Source organism: Oenanthe melanoleuca, chromosome 21 (assembly GCF_029582105.1).
Source record: "Oenanthe melanoleuca isolate GR-GAL-2019-014 chromosome 21, OMel1.0, whole genome shotgun sequence".
Lineage (NCBI taxonomy): Eukaryota > Metazoa > Chordata > Aves > Passeriformes > Muscicapidae > Oenanthe > Oenanthe melanoleuca.
In genome coordinates this window covers 3,471,465-3,493,747 of record NC_079354.1, presented here as the reverse complement: position 1 = coordinate 3,493,747, position 22,283 = coordinate 3,471,465, and the positions used below count along the sequence as shown (strand labels likewise).

General features: G+C 46.4%; 1 protein-coding gene across 1 annotated transcript in view; it reads left to right on the top strand.

The window, feature by feature from the left end:
- CAMTA1 (calmodulin binding transcription activator 1) overlaps positions 1-22,283 on the top strand; it is a 239,814-nt gene that overhangs the window by 160,508 nt on the left and 57,023 nt on the right. Inside the window, exon 7 of the mRNA XM_056508365.1 lies at positions 20,999-21,152. Coding sequence (XP_056364340.1) covers positions 20,999-21,152 — 154 coding nt within the window. The remainder of the gene's footprint in view (positions 1-20,998; positions 21,153-22,283) is intronic.

Below are 22,283 nucleotides of genomic sequence, written 5' to 3'. Positions count from 1 at the left end.
TCCTCACACGTGGGATGCATTTCTGAAACCCCCCTGGGCAAAGCACAGCACACACCCAGAGAGGAGCAGGGCTGGCTGCCCTGGCCTGTGCCAGCCACAGCACTCCCAGAGAGCAGGGACAGTGGGCTAGGAGCTATTTATGGCTCTGTCTGCCTCAGCAGAGTGTGCTTGAAATTAAGATGGTGCTGATGAATGGAAAAAGGAGAGAGAGAAGCTCAGAAGGCCCTGGGCCAGGGGCAGCATGGAGATGTTCTTTGAAGTACTCTTTAGCCAGAGATGAAATGGCCTCTGGAACCTCATTCAGGTGTCTCAGGACAGGGGAGGGCAGGAGGTTGTAGCACAAAACTGAGGGGTCCCATGCCATGAATTCTTGGCTGAGGAATCCAGCAGCACCTGCTGTATTCAGTCCAGATCTAAAAGACATTACTGCTCACCATTGTTTAAGTAAAGGTAGGACTGTTCCCTGGGGTTGCTGAGAGTCTTGCCACACACCCTGTAGGAAAGCTGGGCTCATTTTACTGCCTCCATTCACCCACCATCAAATAACCATAAACAGTTATTCTGCAGTGACAATTAACCACCCGTGTTGTGTGTGATGTTGTGTCCTGTCAGTACACAAATATTACACATGCTGCTGTCCCAGGACAGCTCTGAGAAACTGATAAATGGTGACGTCCATGTGTTTGCTTTCCTTTCCCACAAGGGTGCTCTAATCCTGCTGTGCTTTTTTCACAGCATCTGGGATCTTACCTGCCCCAAGGGCACAGCTCCAGGCCACCAGCAGAGCATACAGAAGCACACAGAGCTGGCAGTGCAAGGCACTCCCTGCCCTCTCCTCTCCAAAAACAGAACCAGAGAACACAGACTGCTTTCCCTGTGCATGGAGTCAGTTACCTGGTTTAATTCCAGCTGAGAAACCAGGGCTAGGAGTATACATCAACACTGTACACATTCTAAATCACCACAATCAAGCTTAAATTCTTTTTATTCTTCACTGTAAACCTGTCCTAAAGTAGGTTAGTGGATCAGAGCAGATCTGCTCTATATTATTTATAGGTTTCCTTTTGGTTCTTGCTGCTTGGCTGGATGCTGCTAGAGGACTCCATGTTCCAGCAGTTTTTCTCTTTGCTGCAGCTTTAAAACTTTCTATTTTTGTCTGTAGGAATCCCATCTCCCCAGCTCCCTTCTCTGCTAAATTCAGCACACTGGCAATGCTGAAAGTCTTTCATCACATGCTGTGCCAAGATCTGACTACAGTGAGAAGTGCTGCACTGTTCTTGTGTGTGAGCACAGGTAGCACAGGCAGTGCCCAGCACTGGCACAGGTGTTCCCTGCTGTGCTTCTGGGCCAGTGTCCTTCAGGGGATGTCTTCAGAGAAAGCTGCTGAGCAGTGGGAGGAGGATGCTTTGGCTGGGATATTCCTGCCTGAGTGTGTTACCCCTCTGAGCCAGATAACCTCATGTCTAGGAGCATTTGCAGCAAAAGCAATCATTGTCTTTGGCTATGAGATTATCCAGCAGCTCAGGCAGCAGCCCAGCAAGGGCTGCCCTCCCACAGCCTGAGGCAGGAGCCCTCAGCATTTTTACCAACTCTCGTAATTCAAACCCACTGAGAAAGTGAAGAGACTCTACACATCAGCTGAATGTGATAGGCAGGGTAGGGCTGCATAATTTATAGACTTGCATTTCTTTTTGATGAGATTTTTGAGTCTAAAAGCTCTGGGAAGGGAGTGCTATTTTTTATTGCATCTCTGAACTCAAATTATGTCAGATTCTGTGGGCACAGTCTGTGCTTGTTAAAAAAAAAAAAACACCAAAGTGCAGCCTCAGATTGCTCTGGTTCATGAGCTCTGCTGGTCCTGCTCCATGCAGAGTAAACCAGCTCCTTGCAGAGCTGCACCAAGCACTGCAAGGATTAGTTGCTCCATATCCAGAGGGAGCATGGGCATTCACAGTGTGCCAGGGATTATACCACATCACCAGGTGCTGCTCCTGCTCAGTGCAGGATGTCTGGGTGGCCAGGGGCCAGTTGCTCCCTGCTGGATACAGAATCACAGGATCCAACTGTGAGCTGTTAAATGACTTGGCTGGGATTGCCTGTGTGCTTGGTATCTCTCTGTCCCAGGCCCTTTTCTGTGTACTGCATGATCTGCCTGGACCTGGTGTGTGACAGCTTCTTGGAGCAGCCACCAGCACCTTCCTTCAAGGTGCTTGGTGGCCTGTGGCTGGTGCAGCAGTGTGACACTCATCACACATTCATTCCCACCCCACACCAATGTTGGAACCCTGGATACTGAGAATTTTAGACTTTCTGTGCTGACAGGAAAGCGCTGCTTTTGATCTGAGGCCATGGAGAAGGCTTCCAAAATTGAATCATAGAACTGGGGTCACTGGTAGTAGTAGTTTGAATAGAAGTGTCTAATATCACGTGGTGGAAAATTTGGAATTTGAGGTTTTAGAATATAGTAATATGTAGAAGGCAAGATGGAAGTTTTAGGGTGGAGGTTTCTTTCTTCATGGGTCTGGGTGGTATTTTGGAATTGGATAGAGAAAGTCCACATTGTGGGTCACTGGTGTTTGGTTGTTGGGTTAAAAGTAAAAATAAATTAGGTGTCTGTTCTTAATTGCACAGTTCAGCCTTTAAGGGCCTTATAGTGAGAGAGATACATCACCATTCTCAGCTTGTTATCTTGAAGTGCTGTAAAAGTCACTGTAATACAGATCAGAATTAATAAACATCTGAGTCCAAACACAAAATACCATCTCTAATCCCGACTCTGACAGAAGAAAAAAGAAGATAAAATGTGATGCACCACAATCTCTGAAAGGATGGAAATTTGGGATCTCACTCTGCTGTTCTGCACATCGAAGGTGGCAGGTGCAGGTACACTTGGTGCTTTGAGTAAACAGCAGCACATTATCCCAAGAAATTCAGGTCTCACTGCAAAGGTGGGTGCCTGGTGGTTGGAGTGCTGGAGGCAGAGGCTTTTGGAGCAAGGGCTCCCTCTTTGAGCTGATTATTCTGAGTGAATCATTGCAGGCAGTGCTGACTGAGGTAGGAGAGGCTGATATTGCCAGCTGCACTGATTTGTAAGGATTTGGGAGACATACTGATATTTTCTCGAGATAAACCACTAGAAATAGGGAAAATGTTATAAAACTGTGGCCCAAGTTCCTGTTCCCTTATCTCTGTGTGAGTGTTGTCAAGAGTTTAAAATATATGTGTGATAAAGCACTTCCTGGAGCAGTTGCAGTGACAGTCTGTCCTGAAAAGCATCTCCCCCTTTGTTGGGAGTGGGAAGCCAGAAAAGTCATTGCACTGGGATGGGAATGTCACTGGATTGTTCAAACTGGTGTTGGAGCACAGGGTGCTCTGGATAATGAGCCAGCAAGAATCAAAACCTTTCATTATATATATTTTTAATGGAGTTGGGGAAAAGGGACAAAATAGGAAAGCTGTTTCTGAGTCCTGCAGGCACTTTGAGGGTGGTTAGGATATCATTAGAGGGAGTCATGGGTTGTCAGTGTTTCTCTTAATATGGAACTGAAGCCAAGAGCAAAAACTTGATATAAAAATAAAGAACAGAGGGATTGGATAAAACCAAGTGCATCCTATTCCTGTGTCATAGCCCTGTCCAAAATGCTGCAGGTGGTGCTGGATGTTCCCTTCAACAGGGGCTGGAAGGGGAGAGATCACTTCTGAAAAGGTCCTGTTTAGAGGAAATAGAAAAGGTTGAGATTAAAAGACTAGGAAAAGACAAATGGCAGTTTTGTACAAATACTGTGTCAGATGAGGAATTGCTCCCAAATTTGTAGATAAGGTAGTTCTGTCCTTTTTATCTGGTAATACTGAATAAGAGGACGATGAATTTTGCTAAAGAGCAACACAAGTTAAATCTGATTTAAGGAAAAGAAATACAGTGACACTGCTGCAAGATGTCATTCCCTTCTCGAGTGTGGTAAACTCAAAAATGAAATGAAAATGTGTGGATGGTGAGAGAATACAGGGAAATAATAAGCACCCTTGATAGGGGGACTGCCAGAAGGGACATCAAAACATGGACCTTTCTGGGACTGCCTGCACTTCTGGGGCCCTTCACAGCTTTTTGTCTGTGTCCTGCTGTGTGACCTTCTTCCCTCCCATGCCACAATGCTGTTTTGGCTCTGTGGATGAATTTCCTTCCTGTCTCAGGTCTAACCTGCTGCCACCCATCATTTCTACTTTGCTTGACATTCGCCTGTCAGCGCCCATGGCAGCCGTGACGTGGATGTGTGAGGAGCATCCCTGGTGGGACAGTGTGGATTTGCACTGAAGGGCAGGCACTGTGCTCCCAACACAGCCTGCCAGTCCTCCCCAATTAGGGTGATGGTTTTCTGCAAGACCAGGGCATGCATGGAGACCTGACTGAGCTCCCTGCAGTGAGCTGTGCTAAGATAATTCAAGTCAGCAGCTGAAGATTCATCAGGGATGCTGGAATCCTTCCAGTGGTGCTGAGCAGACAGCAGTGCTGGGCTGGAGCAGGTGCTGTCCTGGGCCCCCTGCACTGTCCCATCCTCGGTGGCAGGGTGGCAGGGGTCTGCTCTGTGCTGGGGGTGTTCCTGGGGTGTCCTCCCTCTGCTCTTCATATTCATCCTGTTAACAAATGGCATCCCTCATCATCAAAATATTTTCCATAGGCCCTCTGGTGATCACATGAGCAGTATCAGAAGTCATTAATTCTGAAATGTGGGCTCCAGGGGACACTTTGGGCAAGTTCAGCTGGCAAATAAACCTTTAAACCTTTCCTTGTCAATGCTTCCCCTGTCAGGCAGGTGCTGAGCTGTCATTCACCAGCCTACAGCTCTCCTCTACAAGCAGCTGCAGCATTCCTCCTCTGCACGTCCTGGTGAAGGCAAAAGGGCAAAAGATTCCCTAAGCTCCCCAGCAAAGCTCTTTTTTTCCCCAAGATAAGTATTTCTTCAAAGGACTCTGGCAGGGTGGTTGTCATTTATATTCTTTTAAACAAATATGATAACAGCTGATGTGTTATGTGAGCAGTGGGTTTTGTTTTTTTTGTTTTTTTTTTTCAATTTATTTCTGCTGATGCAGTCTCTAAGGTCTTTTAAATGTAATTTGGGATTGTTAGTGACTTCCAAGGTGTCAAAGGGTTCAAACTGCCTGGTTGAGCCTATTACTCTGAGCAGCAGTTGGAGAAGCACTTTCCCATCTGATGACTTTTGCTTATCAAGCAGGGAGGCAATACCTAATATTCAGTGAAAAGCCTATGGAAAGGAATAAGTTCTTTCTGAAGTGCTTCAGTGCTGAGACATATCTAAATCAAGTTATTGGGCAAGGGGTGGTTCTGTGCCATGGGGCAAGCAGCTTCCTGTGAACACTAACTGCATGTGATGCCTGAGCCAAATACCCTTCAGAGCTGCTTAGCAGCTTCTCCTTTCCATTTTGGTGATATCTTTCTAAATTATACATTAAACTTATCAGGCTGAGTAATGCATCACAGCTTCCCCATGTCAGACTTAATGTTCCTTACTCAGCTGCAGCTTTGTGTTTGCCTTTTCCCTTCCGTTTATCATCAGGCAGACCCCGGGTCCTCCTCTCCTGGAGCTGCCTGCGGCACAGATGCTCTGCAGGAGCCAGGTACTGGGGGCTGCCCCATCCCAGGGCAAGGCTGGCTCGTGCTGCAAAAGGGTCCTGGAAAATGCTGAGTCCATGGAACCCATGCTGCTGTCCTGTGGGATGTGGGTGCTTTGCTGTAGGTGGGGGTTTGTGTTCGTGAATAAATTAAAGTAGCACCCAAAGAATCTGAGCAAGCAGCACACGGGGAGAGTGTGGCAGCAGTGTGGTGGCATTGGAGGTTGTGGGTGACAAGGGACTGACTCTGTGGCTGTTGGGATTTTAGGTGCTACAGGAAAAACAAGTAATTTGCTGCTTTTTCTTGCCAATATGTCTGAAGACAGATAGTATTTGGTTAAGTGCAGCTCTAAAATGGAAACTCAAGCAATTTTCTTTCAGTGACTTCTCAGATCATTGCACAGCAAGATGCAGCTAAGGAGAAAGGCATGTCTCTTGGTTTTAAGTGCTCTGTGTTAATGCTGCTGTCTTCTGCAAAATTACCAGGCTTTGTTGATGTAATTCTGTGCAAGGAGGAATTCTAATTTTAGGGGTATTTTTCCTTGTCTTGTGGCCGCTTTTGTATTTCTTCTATTGGCTGTTAATACCTGACTCCCAGGAGATGGACTGAGTTCCTTCTGTTTCCTTCTTGCCTCTCCCTTGAGCTCCCTGTGTATCAGCCCCCTGTTTGAACCTGGGGTCCTTTGGCCACATCAGGCCCTTCAATGTGCAGATGCTGTGCAGGACTGCTGCTGTTTGAAGCAGCCCTTTTTCATTGTTCTGTTCCATTTTATTCTGATGTATATATAAATAATTGGATGCCTTTAGTAGGCTGCAACTATACTCCTGGGTCATATATCCACCAGTTTTGTTCTGCTTTTTTTTTTTTTTTTTTCCCCTCAGAAGTCAGGAGGCAGCTGTGGGAATCAGTGCTGCTCTTTTAATAAATGCAGTCACTCCAATGCCTGTAGCAACTGAGCGGGCTTTTCTGAGCAGTGCAGCTTTTTCTGTTTGTAACACACTTTCACCTTATTATGTTTACATTCTATAGCAAAACAATGTATGTTTTCAGCAGAATTAATCAGTATAATTACATGTTATTTCCAGTGTCAGGTTCAGCAGAAGCACTGATTCAGGGAGGTGATTAGCCCTCTCAGCAGCAGTGGGGATGGAGAGCTAATCTGTGCCGAAAACTCTGATTTTGAGAGATGCCGTTTATACTCTACTTATAAATTGAATATTTCCTCTCAACGCCCCCAACCAATTTGAATAGAAATGTATTTATACCTGATGGCAGTGCACTGTGTTTGTTTTAGATTGCAGCTTTGCTTCTGTTTGCAGTGGCTGCCATTACTCAGACAGGCCCGAGTCTTTTTTAACAGGACCTCTGCCCTTTTGCATTTGCCTGAAGTTATACCAAATGTACTGCAATTGTTTAAATCTGCATGGTCTTCATCTTCTCCAATCCCTAAAAAAAATAATAAAGAAGTTGAATATTCTGTGATTCTGTAATACTGTTTTTGGACAGTGCAGCAAGAGCTCCTTCATGAGCTGTCTGTGTGTAGTTTGTGGTGTGTCCCTCCACAGAGAAAACTCCTTGACCCCTTATAAACTTCATGAGGCAGCTTCAAGGTTCATTGCAAAAATGGAAGAGTTGTTGATTTTTCAGTTTCTATAATTTCAGCCTTTCAGAATAGGGAGCATTCCACAGATACAAAGCTCCAAGAGAGCTTTCATTTGCTGTTTCAGTCTTTTAGAAAGTACAATTATACAGGAAGGAAGTTCCCACATTGCAAAAAAGTTCAGATCAATTAAAACAATTTACTTTGTTGCTAATGATTCCAGACCATTGTAATTTATTGGTAAATAAGAGGCTTCAAAAGCATGTTCATTCAGTGAGTACACAGAGGAAATGTTAATGGGTTCTTGGGTAAATTAGGTCTTGGTTTGATCACAGCCTCTCCCTGCAAACCTCTCAGGCCATACAGCCTGAGGAATCCAGCAAAACTACAGCTTCTGCTGGGTTTTCAGCATTCAGAGGAACACAGGTAATGAGGGTGGCATGGGCTGGCACAACCAGAGTGGACACCCAGTGTTAACAAGGGGAGATGTGTCCCTTTGTGTGTGTTACAGACCACTGGGTTCGTGCTGATGCTCAGCTGAGGTGAGACAATAAACAGCAATTACTGGGCAGTTTTTATATTGGCCACAAATGTATCTTGAAGTACCTTTTGAATGTTCTTTCAAAACTGACCTTTTTTTAGCAGAACTTGGTGTTAAAAAACAGGAGTCGGTGCTGGTTTTGTCAGGGTCTCACTTATCCTGTGGACAAGTTTGCTGCAGCTTCAATTTGCCTGCTTGGAAATTGGCTGTCACATGCCAGGGACAGCCAGATCTGTCAAGCTCCACACAGTTTTCCTTTATTAGCTCTATTGGGTTTATTGCTTTTCGTATGCTCTGAGGGATGATGGTTGTTTAGTGACAAGAACCTGAAAAATCATTCAAGTTGACAATGCTTTTTAGATTTCATTTTTTGCTTGTGTCTCTATCTATAAAACAGAATGACTTGAGGACACGGTGAACATTGTGGGGAGTTTGCTCTATTGCTGGGAACGTGCCTTCAAGCTCTGGGCTCTGCTGTTGTCACCATCCCCTCATCAACCAAACTGCAGTAATGGGCATTTTACCCGTCCTGCTGCAGCTTCTGCTGTGGCAGGGATGGGCTTTGGTTTTCAGCAAACAGGCTCTAATCTCCTTAGGTGTGATGGTTGCTCCAGTCATTTCCAAATTGTATGTGCATGTTGGGATGGAAGATTTTTGTGACATTTTCCAGGTTCTTGCAGTACTGAGACAGCTAAAATGTTTCTGACATAACACCAAAACATCAGGAAGCCTGGAGAGGAGAGCATTCCAAATAGTGGTGGTAGAGGATCTCCTCTGGCATGGGTATTTCTGCCTAAAGAGGTGGATGCTCCATTCCTCAGAGAGTGCTCTCCTAGCACAGAGTCAAAGGAGGCTCTGCAGGGAATCTCTTGTGTTCACCCACGCTGGTTTTGTTGCCTGTCATCTCATTACACATTCCTTTACAGGTTCTTCAGTGGCAGGCAGACAGCACATACCATGTGAGGTGCCTGTTCCTCAGGGGGGCCCAGCAGGACGTTGTCTCCCTTGTGCTTTCACATCACAGCATCTCCAGCACTGTGTTCCAGTCCCAGGGTTTGGGAATAGTGTCCTCAGCTGTTGATGTGCAATGAGAACAGAATCCCCTTGGCTGTTCCCTGCTCCAGCTCTCGCTGTGAGCACGCAGTGGAGGAAGGATGGTGGTGCTGTAACCACTTCACTGGGGTGCTGGGCACTGGTGCTCCTGGCAGACACAGTGAGAGTGTCCAGCCCTGCATGGGGCACCTGCACTTCTGGTGTGTGTCCTTCTGAAAGTAAGGAGCAATATGTGGGGAATCCTGGTGACTTCAATTCCTGACGTTTCCTCACTCTCTGCAGCTGTGGCAGGTGACAGAAATGCCTCTGATGGCAACAGAAATGTTCCTGATGAAGGGGAGAAGGCAGCTGCAGATCCTGTGTCTGTGCCAAGATGAAAATCTTCATTGTTGAGTGGTTTGCAAAGGCACAACTGCAGTCACCTCAAATCGTGCTGTTGCTGAGTGAGCACCAGCTCTCCATTCCAGCAGTGTCAGACAGAAACGGTCTGTGGCTGGATGAGTGAAGTCACTTGTCTTTAGCAACAAACAGGAGGCATCTGGGCAGGGTCTCTGACTCAAGCAGGCAGTCTTTGCTGGTGGAATAAAAGGCAGAAAACCTATGGGGTTTGTGGGACATGTACAAAGGCTGAAATGTGGGTGGGCGTGTTAGACTCTCAATATTCTGCTCAAAAACAGCCCTACCAGCAGTTATGTGTGGCATACTTAACAACAGACCCTCAGGTCAGTTCTTGTGCTGTCTGATGAAGTTCAGATCTGAGAGGTCCAAGCTGAAGAACAAAACCTAGTCTGTCCTTTATCTGAAGGACAGCAAGACAAGGGTCTCCATTCCTCTTCCATGTTCTGTGCAGACAGGAAAAAAAAGGAAAAAGCAGTAAATTAGAAAATGCAAAGAGCACTCTTGAGCCTGGATAGTGCAGAGTATTGCTGTTTCTGGGGTTTCAAGGACTCTTGTCATAAGCTGTTCATTTCTCAGCCTTACCTCTCTCTTAGATGCTTCTTCAGATGCATCGATGCCTAAGCTCAAAAACCCCTTTGATCTGTGCTTACTTTGCTGAGCATTTACCCACTTAAAAGTGTCTGTGTTAAACTTTAATATTCCCATGTCTGGCACTGGATGTTCCAACCACTGCTGCTTTTTTGGGATGTCTCAGAAGATACCAGTGTATGTAGCTGGGTCAAATAGCTGATGGGTGAAATGAGCAATGACTGGCTACGTGTAATAGTCTGCATCTGTTACTGAAATTCAGAAGCTTTCCTGCCTTTTTGTGTTTTGTAAGGCATACAATGTCATATGCTTTGTGTGTTCTTTTCTCTTGCTGATGTGAATGTACACCACAGGCAGCAGCACTTAGTGTATAAAATATCTCAGCTTCATAGTCACATTTGGCAAGTAGAGAAAAAGAAAAAGGGAGGGAGAGTTTCTGCATTTAACAGCAACTGCATTGCTGTTTGTTGTATTCTTCAGAAGGCATTGCCAAAACTTCACTCTTTTTCTTGGAGCATACTGTGAAATAAAAAGATGAGGGAGATTCTCCAGGAGAGATGCAGCCGTGGAGTTACCAAAGAAATCGATTTCTCATGTGCCACATCTCCAAATGCTCGCCTGATAAATTTGCGCTCACTGCTTAAAAATCTAATTGGATGAAGTGTCAGCATCTGTCATCAGCTCAGCCTGAGCCCAAGGGCTAAACAAAGCTCACCTTTCTCTGCTTAAATAACACAGCTTTGGAGGTTATCAGGGCACTGTCGTGTGCTGGGAGATTGCCAGGCTGCTCCTGTGCAGCAAATTTGAGACTGATGGATCAGGCTGAAGGGCAGTTTGCTTTGCTGTAGCAACTTCTGCTCATCCCTGATAACATCTCCCTTAGCAGCCAGGTCGCTTGCTCTGACTTGGCAGTTTGAGGCAGGATGGGCTCACTGTCCAATTTACAATTCTTTGCTCTTAGTGTGTGAAAGAGAGACTTGATTTGGGACAAAAAGGAGCCAGGAAGGAATGTGTGCCCCTGCCTTGAGTTCAGAGTTGTGCTGGCACTGACCAGAGCTGTTTGTCCACCCTGGGAGTGCTTCTGTGCTTGCTCTGACATAATGAAACAGAGAAACAAAATCCATTTGTCAGATCTCCCCAAGAGAAACCTGAATGCCTATGCAGCCAGAGAGGAGTCAGAGTCCTTGGAAAGGTCTGATAAGGAGATAATTCCTCTTTATCAGCAGGTCAGAGAAGCCTGTCTGAGCTGCACAGTAGCAGTGTTGGGGGTCACATTTCCTTTTAAGATTCCAAGGCATCCCCATGGGAGTCTGGAAGTGTGTGAGGAGGAGGCCCAGAGAGCTGGGCTGTCTCCCAGCCTGCAGCAGGAGTGCTGAGATGCTAATCCCTGTTTGTTAATCCCATTGTATGCAGGAGACTTCTGAGTGGTACTGAAGAAGAAAGAAGGTTGTCTAGTAATCTTTTGCTTTCAGTTCAGAAGAAATTCAAGTCTGATACTCCTTTTTTTGCTTTAGGATTTGATGTTTCTGGTTTAAGGTGCTGCCTTAGTTCCCAGCTGGCTGCTGTGGATCCCTCTAAGGGCACCATGGCTAATGAGTCAGAGCCAGCAGCTGTAGGAAGAATGGAGGGAGGCATGTCCTTGATATGGCAGTTTGGGGTGTCCCTGGTACCTGCCCATCTCTTCCACTGGGCACAGCCCTGTGTTGCATAGCTTTTGTGCATCTGTTTTTGGACCCTCCACTTTGTGAACCCTCACATGCAATGCAGAAGTAAAATTGGACTCCAAAAGAAGAACCTTGGATTTGCTGGCACTGGCATTACTCGTGTCTGGAAGGGTTATCCAGGCACAACAAAACCTTCAGTGAGTAACCTGTGTGCTGTATAGCAGTGTCATAATGGTTTTGCCATAGGAACAAACGTGTTGCAAGACTATCAAAGGCAACATTATGAAAGTGTTTTGAAGGTTATTGATGTTATTCCTCCGGGAATCGTATTACCAGTCACTGATATCAAAAGTAACAAATTTAAAGAAGCTATAAATGATAGAGCCCTCAGAGCAAGAGCAAAGAATAGAAATAAAAAGAACTTGTTGGCTTACCACATCCTGTATAGGCTGTGTGGAACATTAAATAGCATTTATCTGCTATTCCTTCAGGCAGGCATCAGGCTCACATGTGCCTCCTTTCCTGGAGCCCCTGCACTGTGTCTGTGCAGGTGTAGGGAAAGGGGTCAGGGCTGGGGTGAGCACTGTGAGCACAGCTCCAGCCCCTGGGATGCTGCTGGAGCTGCTGTCACCTTCTGTCACTGCAGAGAGCTCCCTTCCTGCTGGGCAGGGGGATGTGTGGGGCTGGGCAGTGCTGAGCTGCTGCTCTGCTGCCTTGTGCAGATGGGCCAAGGCTTGGACACATCCTCAGTGCTGCTGCTGTGGGGAGTGTACAGGGGTGTGAGGGACAATCCTCTTCCAAATGGTTTTAAATCATTTTTATATGTACAAATGTAGCTTGGAGCTTGGTGAAGCTTTAGGAGTAGTGCTGAAGGACAGCATGTCTCTGTAGGGAAAGCTTATCACGAGCTCTCAGTACAATCTCCTGGGCTTTTCTTGTTTGGTATTTGGAAATGTCAGCTTTCTATTACTTGGTCCACCTACAACAATACCAATTAAAAAAGTAAGAAGTGATGCATCTGCAAGTGCCCACAGAACTGCTCTTAATTCACAGAAATGCATTAATATTTAACAGATAATAGTGTTATTGAGGCAAACTAGGCCATCAGCTTGAGAGAAAAACTTGCACCATCTTCATTCCAACTAGAATTGGAAGCAGCGCATTCTGTTGATAGAAACTTTGAAAGCACTTGGTGAATGTCAGTGGAGCTTTGAAATTAAAATTTCTTCTTATTTCAGACCAACTATTATTGTATCTCTGGCTTGGGTGAGCTGGGAAAGGGCAGAAGCCACTTGGGGCATGATTTATAATGCTGGCATTTCTGGCCGGTGATGGGGATGGAAGTGTTCCAAGCTGAGCTCTGCCTGAGCTCGTTTGAAATGCAATGACAGAATTCCCATGTAAAGGTTGCAATAAAAACAGAAAGAGGGAGAAGAGATTCTGTACTTCAGAATAAAAAAAAAAAAATAAAGAGTCCTCACAAATGTCAGCTGAGGGATCTCTGGCTCACACTTGTGGGGAAAAATAGTCCAAATGCAGTAGCAAATCTTTTACAGAGCAGCAGCCTGCAAAGAGAGCAGCACTGTTACAGCATATGCAGCACCTCAATATTTACATTTGTGTCTGTGATTTGTTGGGACTTTGCCCATGTGTGCATGGGCAGCATGATTTCAAGCACAATTTCCAAGTATTCATGCAGCTGCAGGGCAGAACTCTGCTCCACATCTGCAGTGTTGGTGGCTGGAAGATTCTTGGGTGCTTTATTGGCAATCAAGCCTTTGCTTTGTGTTACCCTATAAAGAGCCATGTTTTGCTGTTAAATTGAATAATCCCTGTGCATAAATTGGGCTGCATAAGCTGGCAATTTTTTTGTGATGTTTTGAAAATGAAAAACACAATTCAAGTATAGGACACTGAAATATCATGTAGCTTTGATGTTCTCTGCACCACTTTCCTTGCAGAAGAAATTCCACTAATCTGGAAATGGTTGCAATACACAAGTTTAACATAAAAAAATACAGAGACACTGTGCAAAGTCTTCAGAGGTGGAGAGCTGGGGTAGCAGAATATACTCAGTATAGCAAGAGATGTGTGTGCTATAATGAGCCTCATTTGTCAGGAAGAGTATCTCGGAGGAGTTCAAACCCAAGGAAACCTTTGCTTTGCCCTCAGCACTATTATTTGAAAATCCTCAAGGCTTTTGCAGAATGAATTGTAAAACTGCAGAGAGCAAGTGACAGGGAGGAGGAGGAGATGCCTTGGTGATTTCCATGGCAAATCTGTCTCCTTGCAGAGGCAGTCAGTGCTGCATGCAGCAGCTGGGTTAGAGGCAGCTGGAGGCAGCTGTTGCTGCTGTTTCACACTTTTCCTGAGCAGGGGATATGAAGAAGGAGTATCTCTGAGTAAGCTGAAGTGAGGCAGGTTGCTTTCTCTAAGTTTTCTCTTCATGCTTTAATGAGGTTGTGCTTTTATACACAAGCAATGGCATAGCTGTAGACAGCTGTTAACTGAGTCAGCTGCCTCTGACCAACAGCTCAAAGCTATGAAAGTTTCAGGCTGGTCTTTCAAGAATCCAGACAAACAGTAACAACCATGGGTGTGAAAAAGAGCCTTGCTCTGTGGGTGGCAGCCTGGAGCCCACCGTGGTTTTCAGAGAAAACCCTTTGGAGACGTGGGTGGGAGCCAGGCTGTGCTGAGGAATGCACTGCCATTGATGCCCTGCATGCTGGGCAGTACCAACAGCACAAGTGCCACGGACTTGAGTGTCCTCAGACCTTCCCATGAAACCACTTCCATGGTCTCTGGGGCAAAAAGCAGGATAGGAGACTTCCCTACTGCATCTCCATCCCTGGGACCTCTGTGTCAGCAGCAAAGCTCCCTGCATGTTCCTAGATAAATAAACATAGTTCCAGCTCATGGCAGAATTATCTTGTCCCTATCAGCTGCCTGTGTAAGTTAAAGCTTCCAGCTGGGACAGGTGACACAGATGAAAAGAAATCTCCATTGTCTGTAAGAATAATACCTGTGTGAGAAATGCCTTTTGTTTTATTTTGCTGCATGCTTCTGGTTGTGTAGCATCATTTTCCTGTTACATCTTTTACTAGCACTAGAGGTATTGCTATGAAAGATAAAAAACATCCCAGAAATCAATTTCTTTTGGAACTTTGGAGGCCAGGAATTACTGCATGTTATTTCTCTGTGTCTTTCAAAGTGTACTTTAAGTAAACATGATCCTCAGGAGTATTTAGAGGCAGCTCTTTCTGTGTAAAATATCTTCAAATGTATCACATTTGACAATGTATTAGTGAGTGTTTTGGTTTTTTTCTATATTAACACTCTTACTTTGCTGCTCATGCCATTTAAATGCTGCCTGCTGTGTGCTGTGCCCTTACCAAGGTATTGAAGAGGAGCTAGGGAACATGTTATAAAGTATACAGCCAGATGAAATCTTGATTCTTTTTAAAGCAATTGCAAGAAATCACATAATCTCAAAATAATTTTTGCTTTCCAAGGCTTTCAATATTGCAGTATGTGGAGCTATATTGTCCTGTAGCCAAGTCTCTCGTCTCAAAAATTCTTGAACTTAAACAAACAAAAAAACTCAAAATAATTTGGGCTGAAAAACTGGGAAGATGACTCTGTGTTGGAGCTGTGGGCTGGCTGACCTTTTGAGACAAGCAGTGTATCCACAGGGTATAAATCTGCAGACCCCAGCCATGGCTGGGATGTGGTGATGGTGAGGATGATGGGGATGGCACCACCCCAGAGGGGGCCCAAAGCTCCTGTGCCCAGGCAAGGACAGTGACAGCTAGCACGAGTTCCTGAGTGTGTGCCAGCATGCTGATCTAAGTGCAATTAAAACCACACATGCACCAGTGTCTCTGCCTGGCTGACTCCAAGCATCTTCTCTTCCTGAGGAAGCTATTGGAGGGCCAGAAGTTCCAGCAGCTCTTTTGTCAGCTGGAGCCATAGGGGACAAGGTTAATTCAAGGTGCTGTGCTAGCTGAAAGGGATTTTCCAGCAGAAGGAGTCCTGCTCTGCAGCACAACAACTGCTTTTGTGTCTGGCTCTGGGTCCCACTCTCTTCCCTGTGCTCCAGTGCTGCAGCTCGGGTGCCAGAGCTGTGCTGTGTCTGGTAATTGTCTCGTTCTCCCTAATTAAACATGCCCAGCTCTAGATAAATTAAGGCAGTAGGTTGTGTGCTCAAAGGCAGTGGATTTTTTTTTTTTTTTTTTGTTTTCACAGTTAGTGTGGAAGATTAATATATTCTAAGGCATCAGCCACCAGGTTGCCTTCCATAGCATGACCTCAATTAGAAATTAGTTCAAGGATAAAGAAATTGCTGGGATTCAAACCAATAATCTTGCCCAAAGCTAGCATTTGGTCTCTGAAAAAATTCCATTACTTCAGTGTCTCTGTTATGTATTTGTACGTTTTTCTTCAGGTACCTCAGACTCTGCTCTCACACCTTTGAAAATCCAGAGGAAACCATCCAGAAAGACACTGCTATAAATAGTAGAAGTTTCTGTCATCCATGTGTCTGGGAATAGTTTCTTTACTGGTTTGATTTTTAGATAACATACAGATGATACACAGGCACTCCCAGTACCTGTCCCTGAGTTACTTGTGGGTACTGAAGCATCATGTAACAGTAGCCCCTCAAAACCACAGAAACCTCTGTATATTATCTTTTTTGGCACCTCTTTATATTATCTTCTTTTGGGAGTGATAATCTGTCAGATATTAATCCAGTCACCTCACACTGATGGATGTGAATTATCTTCCCAGAAAGCTGAGATTTCCTTTTCAGCCTTTTGGATTGTTTGAGAAATACAGAGTAAACTTTGTGAATGAATAGCTGCTGGAAAAGAAAAAACCTGTTACAATTTTGGGGGTGAAGAGGGAGGGAGGGGGGCACAGGAGCTGCCTGTGCATCCCTCTGTAATGCTCCACTCCTCCTACCCTTCTGCTTTGTGGCAGCCAGGCTGGTTTCACCAGTGTAGGGCTTCACAGATTTGACACAACAGAACTGACACACATGTCCAGTGCCAGCCAGGGCAAGTGGCTGCATTTGGGGGGTAATTCCTTGGCTGAGATTAAATTCACTGATCTCATAACCCCTGAGGATAATTTACTTCCTTCCATCCTTCCAGCAGGGAGTACAAATGCAAAACTTTCAGCTCAGAGGTATTTTTCCAAATAAAATTATCTTCAGCTGTGGTCATCGGTGATTTGGGAGCCCCTGCCAGTGAGATTTTGCCTTGAGCTGATTGCCTTGGCTGAGCAACTGAAGAGCAGCTGGAAGCTGGCCAGAAATGGCTTTTGATTTTTGCTTTTAAAAGAAAAAGAAATAGAAGAAGAGAGCCAAAGCAGCATGCTTTGGTAAGGCAGAGGGTTTTTGTGATTATTCTCCCTGAGAAGGAAGACTTCCCCATGGAGGGGACTGATTCTGGGAAGTGAAGAAGAAGCAAAAGGTGGTTGCTGAAATGAGAATTTCCCCTGTGGCTGAGCCATGTGCAGCTCTGGAGGAACTGACCATTCCTTCACCCCAGCATTAGTCAGCCCTTTGCTGGCTGCCCATGGCACCCCATCTGCCAGAACTGTTCCAGTTTGGTGTTTCTGCTCCTGTGAAAAATCCCCACATGGAGCAGGCTGGTGGAACAAACAATTCCTGTTTTAGTCAGATAATTTCCACAGTGTGTGGTGGGCAGCAGAGGAGGCTGCCAGGCTGCTCCAGACACTGGGATGGAGGGCTCCAGCACCATTACATGCCATTATCACTTTCTGGATAATGTGTACATTTTCACCATCACATAGTTTTTCTCCTTCATTTCTCATGAGAACTGGCATTAGATTAATGGTTAAGCCATGGAAGAAATGTAACGCCATGCCAGTCTGATTTATTGACCACTTAGTGCTGATGAAACTTCAAACAAGAGTCAGACAGATGTTGCAGTTGCATTTTTCTTCATCAAAACCAACCACTTTTTGTGTTAACCACTTGTTGCACCATCTCCTGCTAAACCCCCCAGCAGCAGTGGAGGCAGGTGCTCTGCCACACTGAGGAGGCAGGAGAAGCCAAGGAGCCTTGAGCAGGTCAGGGACAGATGGCAGTGCCTTCAGCTCGGGTGTGGGGGAAGCAGAGCAGCTCTGCTGAGGCTCCAGGCACTGGAATGAAGGGCAGATTTCCAGCAGGAATGTTTCCAGAGCCATCTGCAGCCCAGTGCAGGGCTCCCCTTGTTCCCCCTTGCCACCCTAGAAGGGCTTCTGCTCTGGTGTGTCCACTGTCCTGACACCTTTCCTGTGTGGAAGTTACATTTGTATTTTTTTTCAGTCTTTCACATCTGTCTTGCTCTCCTGGTAGGTTATCACAGATAGGGATTCACTGCCAATTATGAGTTTTCTTGAAACATATGTATTCTCTTCATTTGTGTCAAAACATTTCAGTTCAGCAAGTAGATTGGCATTCATGAGATTTGTCAGTCTGAGGTCAACTTTTAGATACAGGCATAAGGAACAAACCTGTTTGGTTTGCATTTATTTTATATGCTTTTGTATGTAAGAAGTATAAATTCTAGTGCATGTCCATTGCTGAGATCCACTTGCTTGTGCTGCACTGAAGCCAGGAAGGCCCATAAAATCCTGACCTGCTTGATGACAAATCAGCACTGTCAGGCTGTGAAAAACACAGCTTACCTGAGAGGAAGGTAGAAGCACCTGAAGAACTGCCACATTACCTGCTGTGTCCTTGGTCCCTTCTTTGAAACTTCCCTGCGAGCAAGAGGTGTATTTACATGAAATCTCTGAAGCATATTACTTTTTATTACTTCATCATCTAGATCACTAATTATGTTAAATTAGCTGCTGGAGACTATTTGGGTGTATGGGTAATCATTTTTACTATCTGAACCTCTTCTGAATTATGCACAAGAACAGTGATGTTTCAGACCTCCCCTTTGTAGAATGAGAGGTTGTGATGATTTTCTGTGTCCTCTGGCTGTCTCTGTCTGGGGCAGATGTGCCCTGTGAAAAGGAAGGTTTTGAACACCTCACGACTGAACACAAAAGGTCCATTTATTTGTCTCAGAAGAATCTTGGGAATAAAAGAGCCAATGGTTCTCTTTGCTTTAGCACTTCCCAAAAGCTCTCTGAAATAAATTCTTAGCTGTTCCTTACAAGGTTTCTTTGCCTCTTTGCTGTGCAGTACAACTCTTTTAGCACTGGCTAAGAATGTGATACTGCTTTCTCACTGAATCTTCACTGAGAATCCCCTGCTTGCAGTTCTGTCCATAGAGGGAGAAAATGCAGGAGACATTCCTGCTTGCATATTTTCCTAACCTAAAAGAGCTTTTCCTCCAAGACAGAGGGATGAATCTGCTTACCAAGGGGATGCCCTGCAGGGCTGCTCTGCTTTTCATGTTGCTGTACATGGGCACCAGTGGCCTCCCCACTGCCAGCACTTTCTCAGGCAGCCTGGAGGAGCTGGGAGACATGAGCAGCCGCCCAAGATCAGGATCTTGGGGATGTGCAGGATGGTCCCTGTGTGCGGGGCACACGAGAGGGTCGCGGTCACCCCACGCCCAGCCCCGGCCCTGGGCTGCTGTGCTGGGCTGCAGTGCTGTGCTTTGCCCATCAGAAATCCCTCCCCAGGTCTCCCTGGTGCAGGTGTCTGTGTCCTGCTCCAGCTCTCCCCTGGTTTCATAAGCAAGTGCTCCCATCAGCACAACCTGTGCACACAGTTGATGGGTTGTGCTCCCGCTCCCCCTCGGAACAGGGCTCTAACAGCATTAATGAAACATTAGAGTTTTAATTACACCATTATCCTATTTATTTTTATAAATAATTCCAAAGCAGTCATTAAAGTTTGCGAACTTCGGAGTAAATTACTTAAGGGAAAGAAATCATCTCCTCAATCTTGTTATTATCTATTGAACAATCTCCCTGGGACGCTGTTGGGGAGCTGGCGGAGTTGTTGCTGCTGCTGTTGTTAAGATGATTCATTCACTCGCGGGGTGGTAGCGCAGAGCTCGGCTCCTGCTCCAGGTGTCGGTGGGACCGCACCGCAGTGCGTCAGAGCAGGGTCCTCCCGCAGTCCGGGAACGGAGAGGGGAGCGGGGACAGCTGCGGGATCAGCTGTGGGGTCAGCTGTGGGATCAGCTGCGGGATCAGCTGTGGGATCAGCTGCGGGGACAGCTGCGGGATCAGCTGTGGGGTCAGCTGTGGGATCAGCTGTGGGATCAGCTGTGGGGTCAGCTGTGGGGTCAGCTGCGGGATCAGCTGTGGGATCAGCTGTGGGATCAGCTGCGGGGTCAGCTGTGGGGTCAGCTGTGGGATCAGCTGTGGGGTCAGCTGTGGGATCAAATGTGGGATCAGCTGTGGGGTCAGCAGTGGGATCCTCCTGCAGGATCAGCTGTGGGGTCAGCTGTGGGATCAGCTGCGGGGTCAGCTTTGGGATCAGCTGTGGGGTCAGCTGTGGGGTCAGCTGTGGGATCAGCTGTGGGGTCAGCTGTGGGGTCAGCTGTGGGGTCAGCTGTGGGATCAGCTGTGGGGTCAGCTGTGGGATCAAATGTGGGATCAGCTGTGGGGTCAGCAGTGGGATCCTCCTGCAGGATCAGCTGTGGGGTCAGCTGTGGGATCAGCTGCGGGGTCAGCTTTGGGATCAGCTGCGGGGTCAGCTGTGGGATCAGCTGTGGGGTCAGCTGTGGGATCAGCTGTGGGATCAGCTGTGGGGTCAGCTGCGGGATCAGCTGTGGGATCAGCTGTGGGATCAGCTGCGGGATCAGCTGCGGGATCAAATGTGGGATCAGCTGTGGGGTCAGCAGTGGGATCCTCCTGCAGGATCAGCTGTGGGATCAGCTGCAGGATCAGCTGCAGGATCTGCCTGCAGGAGCCAGCCGCTCTGTCCTCCTGCAGCTGTCCTGCAAAGAGCTCTTCCAGTCCCAGCCTTCTGCAGTTTGCAAACCTCTTCAAAAGACAAGAAATTACAGGCTTGTAATTCTGTCTGTAAAGAGCCCACGTTTGGGGTGCTCTGTAATACTGCTTGTGAGCCTCCTCGGCTCTTCCCTCCTGCTTTCTGTCACTGTGTGGAGAGTGTGGCTGTTCTGGTGTTCTCAGGTGATTTTCTCTATTTCAAAAAACACTGATGTGGACCAGAACTGATGGAAGCATTGTCTCAAATAAACAAAAGGTCCCTTAAACCAAAGCATGTTACCCAATGTTCATTGTCAGTGGTGGTCACAGGACTATTGCAAGTATTGGTTGTGAGGGTTGGAAAAGAGGTTCATGCTGAACACAGCAGTGGAGCAGCAGAGTTGCAAGCAGAGAGCCCTCAGGATGGGGGAAGCCATGTGCAAACTGTCAGGTGCTGTCTTTTGCCACATCTTTTAAAGAACAGCTCTTACCTCGGGGAAATCGGTACAATCTGAGGTCTGATCACCATCCTTGCTGTCAGAGTTTTAATTAGGAAGTTAAATGCAGGGAGTGCTGGCCCCAGTGGTGTAACTCTCCTGCTGCTGTCCCTGCAGAACCCAGACATTGTGTTGGTGCACTACCTGAACGTCCCGGCCATCGAGGACTGCGGGAAACCGTGCGGCCCCATCCTGTGCTCGATAAACACCGACAAGAAGGAATGGGCGAAGTGGACAAAAGAGGAGCTCATCGGGCAGCTCAAGCCGATGTGTGAGTATCTGGAGCTGGTTTTGCTTCTTTGCTGTATATTTAGAGTTTAGCCAACAGGCGTCCTGTGAAGGAGTCATTTGTCCATCCAACTCAGCTTGCATCTGCACACACTTCCTTTCCAATATTCTACATTTCTGGGATGCATGGTATGAGAGCTGCCCAGACTGTCCTCAAATTGTACCTATGTTCTTGCATGTTCTAGGGCTGTTTGTAGGCACCTGCTCACTTGCAAAGAGCCTGTGCAGTACTGGCAGGTGGATTCCCCCAAGGGCATTCCATGTTTGGGTGGTCATTGTCAGGTCACAGTGGGTTGCTGTAGCTTACAGGTGGCCCCATGGAACTGAGTGTTTTGAGCTGAGCGTTATTTTGTACAATTTTGAACTATGCAGCCTGAAGAGAAGGCTGCTTAGGTGTGCAGAGTGATGGGGAAGTTTGCCTGCAGACAGGCTTGTCTTTGAACCCTTTTGCATCTGCCTTGGTGTGTAATATTTTCCTTTGCATCACAGCTATATTGTATGTCTTCCCCTGGAGAGCACATTCCAATGTGCACACAAACATCTTTTTGCAATGAAAGAAAAATTAGACATAAAGCGGGTCTACAACCAAGAGAAAATTAACTGCAAAAGCCACAATACTAAATGTGAGTTAACAAATACCAGGTCTGCTGCTGTCCCTGCCCTCTGCCCCTGACTGGATGCTAGTGTCATGCCCAGCCTCCTGTAATTGGAGGTCTCAGCCATGGAGTGCATCCTGATGTGTCTCTGCCATCCGTGAAAGATCAGCCTTGTGCTGACTGCAGCGTTGGTGATCTGAGTTTGCAGTCCTTTGTTGCATCCTGAGCTGTGCAGGCCCTTGTATTCCTTTTCTACACAAAGCTGGAGGGCAAAGGAGGATAGAGAAAATAACACATTTGCCCCTGGGGCTGATAAATTTAGAAATCCAGGATGTTGGTGTAGCTGAGACTGGACAAGTACCTTAACATTAAACAGGAAAGGAAGCAGCCGCCTGTTAAAAAATCTGCAGTGCATCAAGAAAATTATGTGAAAACTACAACGAACTCGCTGTAAATTTAATAACACTTGGCTCTTTTATGTCCCGGGAGGGAAGAGTGAAATTCTGTGCAATTATTCA